This window comes from Amphiura filiformis, chromosome 12 (genome assembly GCF_039555335.1).
Source record: "Amphiura filiformis chromosome 12, Afil_fr2py, whole genome shotgun sequence".
Lineage (NCBI taxonomy): Eukaryota > Metazoa > Echinodermata > Ophiuroidea > Amphilepidida > Amphiuridae > Amphiura > Amphiura filiformis.
The window spans coordinates 16,205,796-16,221,346 of record NC_092639.1 but is presented as its reverse complement, the minus strand read 5'-3'; the positions used below and the strand labels follow the sequence as shown (position 1 = coordinate 16,221,346).

The 15,551-nt window shown below is 39.1% G+C and overlaps 1 protein-coding gene across 2 annotated transcripts; it reads right to left on the bottom strand.

The window, feature by feature from the left end:
- Positions 1 to 2,727: 2,727 nt before the first annotated feature.
- LOC140165860 (ribonuclease H1-like) lies at positions 2,728 to 15,529 on the bottom strand. Of its 2 annotated transcripts, none has more exons than XM_072189194.1 (8): positions 15,349 to 15,529; positions 11,133 to 11,335; positions 10,152 to 10,350; positions 6,641 to 6,726; positions 5,637 to 5,788; positions 4,588 to 4,672; positions 4,215 to 4,339; positions 2,728 to 3,420 (listed from the first exon to the last, which is right to left on the bottom strand). In XM_072189194.1, the coding sequence occupies exons 1-8, from the start codon at positions 15,483 to 15,485 to the stop codon at positions 3,262 to 3,264; spliced, it is 1,146 nt and encodes a 381-aa protein (XP_072045295.1). In that variant the 5' UTR covers positions 15,486 to 15,529; the 3' UTR covers positions 2,728 to 3,261. The 2 variants fall into 2 exon arrangements, with proteins under 2 accessions (XP_072045295.1, XP_072045296.1); XM_072189195.1 differs by having other exon boundaries at positions 5,637 to 5,785.
- Between the last annotated feature and the right edge of the window lie 22 nt (positions 15,530 to 15,551).

Sequence of the window (15,551 nt, the reverse complement as noted above, 5' to 3'; positions counted from 1 at the left end):
TTGATTCTTGCAGTAGTCAAAGAAATTCTACCCCTACTGTGTCAACATTTAACACACACTGTAAGCTAAAAGTCATGCTCTTACTAGTATATCACATCATCATATCTTGGCGCCAATCTGTTACCTACACTGATTTCACTGTTAAGGTTATTAATTATTTTAAACTGTTGTGATTTGGTAGTTCACAGCATCTTACTTAATGGTAGTGAGCTTTGGCAAAAACTGCATTGCTCAATTCATAGCGAGCGTAGAAGAATTAAAATATCACAGATATACTTTTATAAGTGCTGCGGTTCTTGAGTTACGTTGTAAAGAGGGCTGAAACAACGACACTTTTGTAAAACGTACATAACTCATTAAAAACAATAAATTAAGCAAGTTTGCAAAGTATACGATTTGTAGAATGAACATTTGCAAAACATCAAGGTGTTAATTTTCAATAATATATTGATCTAGATAATAAAAATCGATTTTTAGGTTGCTTCGACCAACAATACCTCGTCTACCCTTAATATTCTTATTCTATTTCCATTACAAATATTACAAAGGAGAACAAAAGACATCAAAATAGTTAATACAAATAATATATTCTACAAATTCATTATGGAGGAAAAGGCTGGAATGCCTCTAAAGGCCAGAAAGTTTGTCTTTCCCTAAAAATCATGTTGTTTCTGGGGAAAAAAAAGAGCAAAATTATTGAGTACAATACAACCAAAATAATTTACACTACAATAATGCCAGGCTTAAGCCTTAGCATCAACATTAAAAAAATATAATAAAATGTGGTATACCAATGAACTAGTCATCACACTGTAAGCTTCCAAATCTGCATGATTTTGGCCTAAAATTCTGAATCTAAATTGGGGGAACCCTTCATTTGCCTATGGTCATTTGGCTTCCTTGAGACAGCGATGTCAGGCAGTATAAAATGTGTGTGTTGACCATCAAAGAGCTGGTGTGTTTACACACTCCCAAAGGTGGTGCATCAGAACATAGGCACAGTAAGGCCAAAAAAAAAAAAGATGTTTGCTTGCCCTCAACCGACCGACCTAATTTTGGAAATCAGAAAAAGTTTTTTTTTTCTATTTACTGTACAAAAGAATACCGACCCTATTTTTGGAAATTTCTGAAAAAGTTTCTTTTTTCTTTTCAAATTTTTGCATTCTGAATATGTAAAAAAAAATGTATTTTAGAGCTTGTGTTCAACATTTTATTTGTTTTGTAATGTTAGTTGATTCATTTTGCACTAAAATTGTCTGATTTTTCAAATTTTGAGCCTTAATTAATACAAACAGTAGAGTTTGCTAGTAATTATAAAAAAAAAAAAAAAAAAAAAAATCCCGACCGACCGACCCAATTGTTAAAATTCATTTGAGGGCAAGCAAACAATTTTTTTTCTTGGCCTAACTGTGACAAAGTACTGCTGTAACTGCCTCGAGGAAACCAAATGGACTATAGACGAATCCAATTAGCTGGGTCCCCGTCGGCTCCATTTCACCTAAAATGTGAAATGATGCGGCCTTGGAGGGTATTTTAAACTGCATTCTATCACCTGTGTTACACGTCAGACAAAAGAAAGATGACAGTTTACAACACAAAAGAATCTAATATCGATTTTTAAGCGGCTTTAATCCCCCCAATTGGGCAGTCACAACACCAGTTAGGTGCTGCGGGGACCCAAAAATGGCCGACCAAATCCTGACCATGACTTGGCTCGTTGGATTAGTCTATAGGAAATCAACTAGATCAGGGGTTCTCAATTAGATTTGCATGCAGGCCACGGAGGGCCCAATACATTTCAAAAATCCATGTTTGAGGGCCAAATAAACTTTATGGTACATTTCAGAGCAGCTCAAGGTCAGATCTTGGGATCTGGCCTGCAGGCCACCTATTGAGAACTCCTGAAATAGACTTGGTAGTTGTGCGCCATAGCATGACATTGTGACTGGATTTTCTATGGTCAACAGGTTAAGGCCAAAAAAAAATTGTTTTAACTTTAAAAAAAATTTAGGGTAGGTCGGTCGGCAATTTAAATTTATTCATTTAAATTTATTTTACAATTTTTTTTTTTTTTAAAGCCTAGGGTCGGGCCTATTTTTAGGGTCAGTCGGGTTACGCTAATCAAATAATTTTTTTAAGGCCTAATTTGGACACAACTGGGTAATCTCAGATGGTCATATTCTAGTGGTAAGTCCAACACTTATTTAACACAAAGTTTCTCAGTCATTAACTCAGAGCATTGATAATTGAGGATATCAGTCTAGGGGAATTATACACTCTATAATTTAATTGTACAAGTAAAAACATGTGGATGGTTCCCATTTTTGTTCCCTTTTAACCTAAGTACTATATGGCCCCGTAAATAGTCAAGCTGTCATATTTTATACATGTGAGAAAGGCTCCCACATAATATACATTAGGGGTTCATTCATAGGATTGAGGGCATAAACAGCGGTCATGCCCGAAATCCTATGAATGAACCCCGTTCATACATACCCAACATTCTTAGCAATTCAATACAGATGAAAATAATAAGGGTTTACAAGTTTAAATAACATTTCCATACCGCTTTTCCTTCATAAATTGGAAGAAAATGAGTAGGCCTACTTGCAGGAAGCAGCTCGGCTCATGAGGTCAACGGCCGTGAGTCAACGCAAGTGATACGCTGGCATCTTTTGCGCTCCGCGTGAGATGGGCGCGGTGACATGCGCGATGTACGCAAACACTAGCAAATCGCTGATCGTGTTAATTGGGTTCTAACGCTGCGTGACGCAGCTTGTTTATGCCCTGCGTACTGGTCATAAACGGAATTTATGACCAGCAAAAAAGGGCCCAAATCCAATCAGAAACGTCGTTATATCGTGAGTATGTATGAAAATGTATTCATAAATACCCTCAAATATCTAACAATGTTGTATGTCCCTCATATGCACCGCAAATGGGAACTGACATAAATATTAAAAGCAGTGATACAGGGATGCTTAAAACAGCACCTTTGGGCATATGTATCTGCTCTATAACAGTGCCCCAAAAGTACATCCAAACTGCAGTGGAGCAACTTTCACCTTCATAACGGTATTTATTTATCACTGCTAGTCTGCTAGGCCCATTTCAAAGATTGATTATACATCTTTGTGACACAGGTCCCAGGATTGCACTGATATATACAGTATGCATAAAAGTTGTATCAGCATGCAATCTTACTGTATGAAGGCATGCAAGCACATTTCAAAATTGTTTTTTTATTTGAGAAAACCATAACTAATAGCCCCATTCATCCGAATCAGAATCATCATAGAACTCATCTTCACCTTTAGGATTCTTCTTGGTGGGGTATGTATAAGGCAACTGAGCCCCACTGGTGGCTAGCTTATCAGCTGCTTCATTTCCTGCTACGTTTTGATGACCAGGTACATATTCCTGAAAGAGAAAATGGAAACAAAATGACTCTGAAAATTAGACATTTGACAGGATTAGGATCATATCTGTGCATGATTATAATGTCAAGTTTATGTGAATTATTCAAATGTAGCGACTTCGTGGCACCAAGTACAGAGGGTATGCAAAACAATGTCACTCATAACAGAGTCACCCTCATTTAAATAATATTCTATCCTCCAGGGGCTTCTGATGGTTGTGTTAACCAAGTCACTTGCCTATTGTCACGCCCCTTTTCACTCATGCGTGCAGTGTATTTCTCAAATGATCCCTCCCCCAATGTGTTTAGATCAACATTTGCATTGTTATAAAAAAAAAAAAAAAGAAAGATTGAATAATCTTGAATAAAAAGTCTGCCCTAATTTCAAAAACACCTTGGCGATATTGCCTTCAATAATGAGTCACCATTAGGCTAATGAAATGAAATGATTAGTTTCCTGTCACATTTGTTTCAGTGAAATATGAGGTCATGATTTCATTATTCATTATTTTGAAAAATTTCATTATTGTCAAAACTTTCATTTATATGACTATTACCTATATTGTATTTACTACATCCTCTACCCCTACAACTAAGACAAACCTGCTGATTATGATCAGCAGGGGATGTCAGACATTTTGAGAGTTTCAATTTTGATTATTTCCATCTCAATTTTCAGATAATTCACTTTTTTGATAAAAATAATGAAAGTTTTGGTCAAATTGAAAAGGTGATGCGGGCGGGTGACGAGAAACTAAGAATCAACTTTCATTATTCTGGGAGACATGGAACCTACCCATTGCACATCAACATTTTGGCATGCCCTATCTAGACGCACCAAGTCAGTCTTATTGTGAACATCTTTATTATTCACCGTCTGCCATCCATTTGTTTTCCATTTAGCCATCCACTTGGTTATACCTATAAAACAAAACACGATTCAGTGTATACACTGTGTTAAAACAGAGCTGTCACTCATATCAGCTCAGTTGGTAACTGCAGTACATGTATCAGAGATGCCAGTCAGTGTCAAAGCCATTTTTAAAGCAGTTGGTAGACTTAGCATGCACTACCCTTGTCCCCCCTAGCGCCACCACTGACTACATGATCTTTTGTTACAAAGAAGATTTACTTGTTGAGATATAACATAAGATGAGCAATATACTCACAATTGATAGTATACTTGGAATCTGTATACAATGTTATCTTGGGAATCCCTTTACTTCCTGCCTTCTCTATTGCATAAACAGCAGCCTAGAAGTTAAGAAAAATATAAGAGAAGTAATTCATTGGTAGAGCACCCTTATACAGATGAGCACTCCATTATAATGCCTCTTTGAAGGTGTCTTGAGAAGTATTTCTTGAACTGCATATCTTCTTGTCTTGGGTAGGCATCAATCAATTCTCTGAGGTCTTTGGACTTAGGACCAGACTCTGGTGGGTTAAACCGGTTTTAAGGGCACCCAACCGTCCCACTTCCCTCAGAGCATATTCCAGTGCTGACATGAACTCAATCAGCCGAAATGATCCCGAGAACCTGCGTACACACAAGCTCAAGTGCAGCGAGCTCAAAAGGACATCCTCAGACGTTGTGTTCACAAATTATAGGCATTGAATAATTTCTATCATATATGTACATGACAGTATTAAAACCAGAGAACCTGGACTCAACCACCATCTTGATACCCACAATGGAGCAAAAATTGGGGGTATTCGGTTTTGCTTTGAATGCGTTTAAACATAACAGGAAGTTCCGGTTGGCCAGTTCGCCACAGAAGAACTGACTTACACCTGTTACTTTGATGACAGACAGAACAGAATTTACATGGATAAATTTTAACCTTGACTATAATTCCCTAAAACTTTTGGCCATTTTAAAATCTGGTACGCCATACTTGTGTCATTCACCCTCTGATTATTTTGTGAATGGTGCATCATCACAGAATAAAGCGTAGCTCGTGGGTGACACACCTTCTTCCTAGTGGTGTCTAATAGTGGTGGGGGCACAGGTCTCGATACCCCCCACTCTCATTTCACTTGCCGTAATAGATAAACCTAGAATTTTAACCCGACTGAGTGCATTTCCTCCGACTGATTGACAAAAGTGTGGGCCATAATCCCTGCCCCCCCCCCTTGCGCACGCCACTGAGTCTTGCCATGATTTCAGCACGAAAAACCCAAAATTAGTCCCATGCAGTTGCCAGTTCTTACTTCTTACCATAATTTCTGCTCTCTGGTTTGTCTGCCGACCCTTCAATCTCTGACTAACATTATCTGGATGTTTATTTCCCCAATACACACCAATACCAGCTCTGGCACCTTTCTGTCCATTGAACGAACAAGCTCCATCTGTATACACCACAACACCTTCTGAAACATTGGTATTCCATATTTTTCAGATTAAATAATGTCATTAGAGAGCAGCATGGCTCAGTAGTTAAGGTTCTGGTGCAAAAAGGGTCCCTCCCTAGGTCAATTCCCAGTGCAGGTAAAATAAAAAAAATTATCCACTTTCTCCATACTGTATTAAGTGGGACAGATGCATTAGTTCCCGCAGTCAGTTCCGATCAGGGTAACACCTGGCTGTTTAAGTTATACACCCTACCCAAGGACCTCAATGAAAAAAGCTGGCTTTCTTGGATTACCCTAGGTCAGAATGTCTAAACAATAACAACCAGTTAAAAACACTTCCAAGAATCTGTGATTTAAATGGTCTTTAGGTGAAATTTGTCAAAATTTTGGCGCTCACATAAATGACCCAATTGCAAGGACCATTGTTAAAATGCATCAATTTGTGCAATGTTTAGTCCTGAGGTATATAATTGTGCACTTCTAGTTTAAAGATGAAGATGTGATCCTCACTGACAAAGGGACAATACAGTTGACAAAGGGGGTGCAACATGGGTCGATAGTGCCAAAAAGTATCTCAATGAGCAGAGCACATCCAGATCTTGCAAAATATGTTTATTTCTTGACTATCGACCCATGATTAGCCAGTCTATTCTCAACATGAAAACAAAGGGAACCTGTACAAAGTAATAGGAGGGTCATTTGATGTAATGAAGTGATGCACCATGTTGCAAAGGATTCTGGGAAGGGTAAGGTATCTTCTCTGCTGTACAACAACCTGATGGACTACTGCGAAGTCATACATTCTTTATTCATCAATTCCTTGAAACTTTGTCCTATTTTTTGGTTTTTGGTTATAATTCTTTCTCTTACCATTCTGTTGTTTTGGTGTTTCTGCAGCTTTCTTCTCCGACGTAGTGGCATCATCACTATACTGTCTCTTTGCAAAATTGCTGGCCCTGAAATATAAGACCTAACAATCAGACATAGGATTTGCACATCCATATTTCAATGACAATATGGTTAAGAGCTCTAGGATATGGTTTTTGGATGTAGGGTTAGAATTATCCCAAGTACCATATTTGTTCCAATAAGCGCCCATGTCCCAATAAGCGCCCAACCAGGGATTTTCAATTTGCTAAAGGGCAGGGTTGTAGCTAGGATATTTTTAGTGGTGGGTGACATTGGATATAAATCTTGCCTATTTGGCACTTACTTGCCAAAATTGACCGAATTCTTGTCTAATTAAACAAAATTGTGCAATTTTGGCCTCTGAGTGGTGGGCTCCAGTGCTATAATTGCAGCTGGGTGATGGGCTCTGCCGCCCACCACCGCCCTCTGTAGCTACAACACTTAGCCTACAACCCTGCTAAAGGGTACCATTAATATTGAAGTGACAGACAGATGTCGATACAGTGAAATAGCTGGAGGACTACACGTCCTGTGTAAACTTCCAATACATTTTCTGCATCAGAAAAGCTATTAGAACGTCCCGGGACCCTTTTATAGCATACATGTACATAAATTCGTCTCTAATAAACGCTTACAAAAAAATTAGGTAAACCAGGTAAAAAATAAGTGCCCACCCAAAATTACTTTGTTAAGTGCCCTGGGTGCTTATTGGAATGAATATGGTAATTGAATTTAGGGTTATGTCTACACAACAAACTCACATGGTATAGAGGCCGTCAGCGTGACGTCATATGCCGCCATCTTGTGGGTACACGCTGCGCTGGTCGTTCGATCTCCATGCGTGAACAGCAAAATCACCGCGTTGTTGCGTGATAACAGCTGCGTGCCAAGATGCGCCCTGCGCGTAGTGTCCGACGCATGAACACGCAGATCATTACTACCCACAAGATGGCGAAAGGCTGACGGCCTCTATAGGTATGCTGAAGCAATATTGCTCACTCTGAAAGTTCCCATCTTTGTTTCCTTGACATTTGGGCTTGATCCCACTATATAAGGGGTGGTGCAATAATTATGTGTACCCCGGGGTGAATTATAGGGGGGGCAAAGATTTTTGGCAGGCCAAAAGGGGGGGGCAAGCAGTTTTTTGGCAGGCCGAAAGGGGGGGTCAAGCGATTTTTGGCAGGTCGAAAGGGGGGGCAAGCAATTTTTGGCAGATCTTTTGGGTACCGTTTCTATATTACGCCCTAAAAAGGCATAGGAAAATGTTACGAACACGTCCAAATATGCAAAATTTCCTGCTCGCTGCGCTCGAATTATATGTAAAGACAATTTAAGGTTTTAAATTCGGGTTCCCCAAAATCTTGCATGTGTAAGGGGGGGGCAAAGATTTTTTGGCACGTCAAAAGGGGGGGGGCAAAGGTTTTTTGGCACGTCGAAAGGGGGGGCAAAGATTTTTGGCACGGCCAAGGGGGCAAGCGATTTTGGCAGACCATTTTGAGAATTCACCCCGGGGTACACATAATTATCAGGGCTGTCAACTCTCACGCATTGGCCGTGAGTCTCACGCATTGGGACACTTTCTCACGGTCTCACGCCCGGGTAGAATAATCTCACGCCTAGGTAGTAAATCTCACGCAAAAAGCTGGAAAATGAGTAAAATCTCACGCATCGTCATGAATAATTTGTTGCTCCTACTACCCCCCCCCCCACTTTTCACATTCTCGAGCGCCGTGGCTCAAATAATCATGGTACAAAATGTACATTGGAGTCGGCAAATCCCGGTACGCCTCTGTCTCACGCCAAGCAAGTCCAAAAAGTTGACAGCCCTGTAATTATTGCACCACCCCTAAACATGTGGGAGTTGGCCACTCCTCCTGCACAACAAGTCCGTTTTACCTTCCCAGAACTATATTCTGCTGATACCCATTTATACACCTAGGTGGAGAGAGACAATTGTTGTTAAGAGCTGTGTCCCGACCTACCTACCCTAAAAAAATTTTATGTTACGCCAATCAAACAATTTTTTTTAGGCCTATTGAGTTACAGCCCATAAAGTTGTGCCACTATGCCCTCATACTCATGGTCTAGAATTGAAAAAAAGAAATCTTCTTTTAGTAATTATCCGAATGAGGAATTAGATATGATTGAGAATGAAAGATTTCTTAAGGGGGTACTACACCCATTGATTTTTTTTTTTGCATTTTTTGCATTTTGTGAAGAAATTACAAAAAATATTGGACAAAGTGGTATGCAAAATGAAGGGCAAATCTTCTCGCTTTTATTGGTGGCATCGGTATCAACGTAGCTTACATGCTTTTAAAAGTAGAAGCCAAAAGGTGGTACATCACTGATGATTTAAATTAACTTCATTTTGGAAAGCTTAATATCAACGGATTTCGTTAAAATTTTGGATATGTGTTGCTAATTTATATAACACGTTAGGAAAATAAAGTTGATATGTAAAATGGGAATAAGTGGTTCCTGATTTCTTTTATGACTTCATGAACTTGGTGCTCCACAACTATCAAAAAGGAACTGGTTAAAATGCTTCTATTTTCAATGTTGAGCTATATTTTGTATTTTTAACTTGCGACATTATTTCACTGAAACTTAATTAAGCCATAGGTAACAGGTTACCACAACCATACTACAGCAATGTTGAAAAAATTGTATTTCTTGTCACCTATACCACCATATTGGGTAGTTTTCCGTAAGCTTAGCTTTTGTGATTTTGGTAACTATTTTATATTTATTTGTGAAATCCATCTCAACTAAGCATTCTAAATTGTACTCACCATTTACATCCCAAGGTATATTAGTATATCCACCTTGCACTTCTCGATATATATCCAGTTAAAGACAGAATATCAAAATTATTCCTCATTATGATACATTTTGTATCACAGACTCTCACATGTGTATTCAAAATTGATGCTTAAATTTGACCTGAACCAATTGACCTATAACCTGACATACTGTGACCTAATAGCCTTTTCTTCTCCTAACAACACATCAATAACAACATCAATATCAAATTGACTAATGACTATGCATCTATTGTGTAAGTGTTTATTTAATTTATTCAGTGTTATATATTTTGCAAGCACCACTAGATTTTCTATAGAGAGTATAACAAAGGATTTAATGTATTCTATTCATGTACCCTACTTGAACATGTTGAAAAGAATAAATTATGGTTTGTTATGAAACACGATCTGAGTTACCAGGATACGGTAAACAAAAAATATATAGGGCTAAAATGACTTACTATACAATGGTTTAAAAACACCTTTTTTATTTATTTTTTTAATTTTTTTTTATTTCACATGATCCGTGTATATATCGCCTCGATATAAATGAAAAAATATGTTTTTAGACCAATCAAACCAATATATGGTTGTATTACGCCCTTAAGAGAGTCAAGATTGGGAATGGCACTCCTCATATCAAAGTTGCTCTCCATTTTACATACCTAGTTTTTCTAGTAGTAGCATGTGCTGCTTGAGTTGCATTATACTCATATGGTTTACTTGAAGGTAATAACACACTGTTAACTGATGATATTGCTGATGTAGGTGCTGCTGCAGATGCTGCTGTTGGGTGCTGCTGATCGGAATTATTATGCCCACATGGACAGCAACTGCAATGACTTTGAGTTGAATCTGTACTTTCTGTGGTACAAAGAGTGAAAAAATAACAAGGTAAATTATCAACTTTCAGTTTTTGCATTGTATTTCATATGTACACAATCGCAAGTTTTGGTGGCTTCTATTTTGTCTTTGGGGTCCACAAGGTTGTATTTCAGCATATTGCGTGACTTCATCGCTGTTTGGATGTTATGCTTTTTTAAACACTTGGTGCAGTCTTTCAGACACACCTTTACAAGGTATATTAAACTATGTAACTACACCCATACATCTTTCTGTGAGTTTGTCATTTGCTTTCTTTGTCGCTTTGGTCTGGTCTTTGATATGTTTTACTTTTTCAATAGCTAAGGATATCCACATTGACAGTGGCGTAGCTGCTGGGGGGGGGGTTTGGCCCTAGTGCAAGGAAAAAGAGGAAAAAGGAGGGAGAAAGAGGAAAAAAGAGAGGAGAGAGGGAGGAGGGGCAGAGAGATGGGGAAACCATATGATATGCAATACCATACGATTATTATCAATAAGCCTGGCAAAAATTGTCTATTTCCCCCCCCCTCCCAAGTGCAGGGAAATTTAGTGGATTTGGGCCCCTGCCCCATACAGGCTTGCCACCCCCTGGAAAAATCCCAGTTAAGCCGCTGCACATTGATTTACCATATTTGGATCAGAAAACAGGGGAAATAATGTTATCAACCGCGATGAAGGAACATACATGTATTCACTAAATCATGTTTATGATCAGCTACTACAAAGAATAGATACCGTACCGAGATACACTCATTGTTTTATTCCAAAACTTAAATTACCGTTACCACAATCTGCTCCATTTTGTCCTCTTCTGGCTGAACGGTTTGGTTGCGTATATGGTTGATATCTAGTGGCTGTAGCTGCTGTTGCTGCTGGTTGCTGAGGAGCACCATCTGTGTCATTGACAAACCGCCAAGCTTCTTCCTCTGAAGGGAATTTCTTGTAACGAGCCCCATTAAACTTGTCCACATTGGCTTTACATTCATCCCTGTAGTACAAGAAAAGATTAAAACACATTGCTGAGTGGTTGGTTTTATTTGAGGTCTCAATAATAGCAAATTAATTAGAGTGTAACACAGGAATGTAGCAAGCGGGGGGACAGGGTGGACAAAGTCCATGGGCCCCGAGGGTTCAGGGGGCCCCAAGTTTCATCCAAATTTCAATATCAACCGAATAAATAAAAAAAAAACTGCACCGCTGTTCGACCGAAAAACGATACCAACGCACTCTAGCATCGTCGAATGCGTTATGCCGTTTAATAACTGTCGTTAGTGCCGTACTATTACGGCGAGGAGGATGATTTCGACCTCCTCGTTTGCTTACAAACAGAGAGGTAGACAAAGGGGCCTGTCAAAACTGTTCCGCTTGTCCAAATACTTGAGTATCAAAAGGATGGACCACAATAGAGTGAGTCAAGCAACATGATGAATAGGGGATTAAAAAACTGTGAAGTAGGACCATGTGCTTCCTTTGTCCAATTTGCCATCAAGATTTCGAATGAAAACAGTTCAGACCCAGAACACGATCATGTCAGAAATTAATATTTTGTTCTGGGTCTGATTATTCGGACTATTAAAGGGGCATTTCGTGATCCACAGCCTCATCCCCCCACTTTTCCAAAAAAAGTTGAGATTTTTACACCACTGGATACCTCTGGCTACATAATGTTTCATAATGTAACAAATATTTCTTGCAGATTAATTCGTTCAGCAAAAATATCGCCAAATTTGAATTTCGTTCTGGTGCACCAGAACGAAATTACATCACATTGTCTATGGAGCAGTGTAATTCACATAATCATGCATAACTCGCAAACGCAAAATCAGAATCAACTGAAATTTTGGGAATAAGCTTTTTTCAGTAGATGTCTACTGAAAAATGTCATAAAAAGAGGATGCCAGGATCACAAAATACTCCTTTAATGCACAGGCTTTACAGGCACAATTTTATCATCAACGGTCCTTAGTTTCAATATGTGCAGCTTACAATGTAGGCCATCTTAATTAAATCCTGTGTCTCAAAGCTTGTGAGAAATTGAAAACCTAATGCGGAATGGGTTTTTTTTTTTATTGTATTTTTTTTTATGTGTCAGTTCAGGATTTTGGACAAGAATTTTGTACAAAAATTATCCAATGTTGCAGATGTTGGAATAGTAGACAAATAAATAAAGTCACTGCTACAAACTAGTATTCTTCTCTTTTATTGTTTTCATGTCCAAAATTTGCAAAAAAGATCTGAAACTCATGATCAAATATGAATTTTGGGTTTTATTTTTGCCTTTTTGTTTAAAAAAAAATAAAAAGACATAAAAAATGAATTTCTTGATTTACGTGACACATGTGAAAGAGGGATGCGGACACACAAATGAGGCCAAGAAACTAATGTAGTTTCAGACCACAGCAACAGGCTATGTTGTAGAAACCTTAGCAATCAGAGCACTTCGGTGGACATGTAAAGCGTAGCACCAGCTCCTTGAGATGGCTTCAATTTCAGCTGTAGAATCAGGTGTCAAGCATAGGTGAACAGCTATATCTGGGTGTGAAGAATCTAGTAGAAGTTGAAGAATCAGCTTCCTGTTGCGCATAATTTCATTCACTTTGCACTCAGGATAGTTCTCGTAGAGAAATCTCTCAAGCCTTTCGGCGTAGAACTTTCTTGGTTGTTCTAGATCTTCACCGGTCAGCAGAAAATGATGTTTAGTTTCCTCTTCTGATTTACACAGCAGACATGTACCTTCAACTTTATGTTGGTTGAATTTTGCACGGTTGCTTTGTAGAACATAGGTGTCAGTAAGTAGTCTTGCTTTGATGCTGGCTCTCTCAACATCTCTTGGGTTAGTTGGTAAGGATGCCCATACTTGATGAGGTCGTCCTATCTGGAGATTAGACGTGTTGAGATGCTTTAAGGAAGATTTAATTTTTGCATCATTAATCAGCTCTTCATTCCAATAACTCTTGATTGCCTTGTCAACAGCTGTCTTCCACTCCACTTTCGAGGGTGGGTTGCTGATAACATCAAAGATGGAAGGAAGGTTGTACTTGTTGAGGACTTCTCTGACTTTCATAAACCAGGAATTGCTCTTGAAGGGCTTAACAGCCAGCTGTCTGATTGCTATTCGGTGTTCGGCACTATCCGTATCACGTGAGATACTACCAAAGAGAGATATGATTGCAGAATCAATCTGGGCTTCAACAGGCTTGGCACCAAGGAGACCATAAACTGCAGCATTGGCTGGAGCGGGGGATGAAGGAAGAAATTGAAGTTGACGGAGAATTTTCCTTTGAAACTTTTCCATTTTATCAATGTCGTCTCGCTTGAATGTGGTTGCTTCTATGCCATAAAGCATTCTAGGCAGTACATAGGTGGTCCAAATGTGAAAAGCAATGTGAGGTGGGAGACCATTTCTCCCATGAAGACCTGCGCCCATTAGCGCATATGCAGCTCTTCTCGCACGCTGTATTCGCTCATCAGTATCGAGAGAGTTGTTGGCTTTCCTAGATATACCCAGGTGGACAGCTTCCTCACAATATGGCATTTCTTCATTAGCTATAGTCAGCGCTGTGTGAACAGAAGACTGGTACGGAATTGTGGCACTTTTTGAAGCATTGATTTTATATTTGTGGTCGATGGAGTAGTTCTCAACTATATTGAGAGCTAGTTGGGTTTCCACTTGGGTGTTTGATAATATAGCCATGTCGTCAGCGCATGTTGGAGCTGGGACATTAATTGTACCAATGCGATGACCGGTGTGGTGGCCACCAAGTTGATCAAGAAGCACTTTCCGTGGCAAAGTTACATCTTTTCAAAGATCAACTTTCATCAAAAAGATTCTGCTAGCAAAAGTCCCCAAAACAGCATTACGGGGATGTTTCTAGATCTTAGTCTCATGATGATAGCAGCTTTTTTTTAATGGAACTGCTATCAAAATACCTCTAAAATTCCATGTGTGAGTGTCTCATCACCATAAAAAATCATATATTTGGGTCAAGAAATTGAAAAAAATTGGAAATTATGTAAATATGTATTGTGTTTGGTCCCCGGGCTAGGCGAATTTCGCTGACTAGCAAATGTGTTAACTAACTAAGGTTTGCCTGGCATACCTATAGTATACTATAGGTGACCCCGGCCATCCGGGTACTTATTTTACATGACGCTACAGTGCCTACACTTAGGCTTTTCAACCCACAATAGACCGTGGAGCAGTGCGACTAGTTGAAGACTTGTAACAGAGGCTGATTCAGTTTGTTGACATTTTGTTTTGACCTCGAATCAAGCATATTTCGGGCCGATTTCGGTAAAATAAGGGTTAAATACTTGGCGAAAATTGCATTTTATGTGAAGCTGAACACATGAACATGTAGAGGAGAGTCTTTATTTTTGTTGTTGGCTGGAGGCGCCATGTCGAGAAGTTATAGAAATGGTAGTATTTTGGCCGATTTGAAAAGGGACAAACCACAGAAAACTACAAATTTGACTTCTGAATCGGATTTGTTGTCAACGGAGGTCAACGGCTTGTGACGTCACTCCGGGGTCACCTATAGAGTGCTTTGCTATCGTTTTTCGGTCGGACAGCGGTGCAATTTGTTGCACCGGAGTTTATTTATTCTGTTAATGTTGAAATTTGGATGAAAGTTATTTCGATGAGTCAACTGTATCTTTTCAGCAAGATTTGCCTATTTTGGACACAGTCTAAAAAATTTTTCTGCGTGTACTGTAATTTTAGCAACATTTTTTATGCAATCGCCTGTCGTGATCGGCTGCCCAGGTGTTTACTTCTTCTAAGTTCTAGCTTCTGAACTTTCATTGCTTTACACGGTGTCATGCTTCAGCAAATCCGACTAGATTTTATATGCAATGGTCTCTAGCCTAGAAAGTGAAGCTACAGTATCGGTGACTGTGAGCAAATTCTTGGCTAGACTTCTCGAGCAAGTTTTGACTAGAGGCAAAGTTGCCGAATTCGACTACCAATCAGATTGTAGGCCAGAGTCAGTCATTCCTTACCAGGTTCTATACACTCCAACACGACGTCCACGCCTTACAGCATAATACCCAGGTTTACCTGCTTTCCCCATAATAATATTCTGAACGATTCCACGGGAGAATTCAATCAGTGGTCTATTTCTTCCGATAAAACTCATCCAATAACTTCTTTAAAAATCCGTAAATGTGATAAACAGTCGGCTGCTTCGTGATCTTTCCAAAAC

What these genes read in the sequence shown, in the direction of transcription:
- LOC140165860 (XM_072189194.1), bottom strand. Translation starts at nt 15,485, where the DNA reads ATGAGTTTTATCGGAAGAAATAGACCACTGATTGAATTCTCCCGTGGA. An exon ending in GCTACTACTAGAAAAACTAG is followed by an intron (nt 6,727 to 10,151) that starts GTATGTAAAATG and finishes CTTATATTTCAG; the next exon opens with GGCCAGCAATTTTGCAAAGA. An exon ending in AAAATGTTGATGTGCAATGG is followed by an intron (nt 3,421 to 4,214) that starts GTAGGTTCCATG and finishes TTTCTCTTTCAG; the next exon opens with GAATATGTACCTGGTCATCA.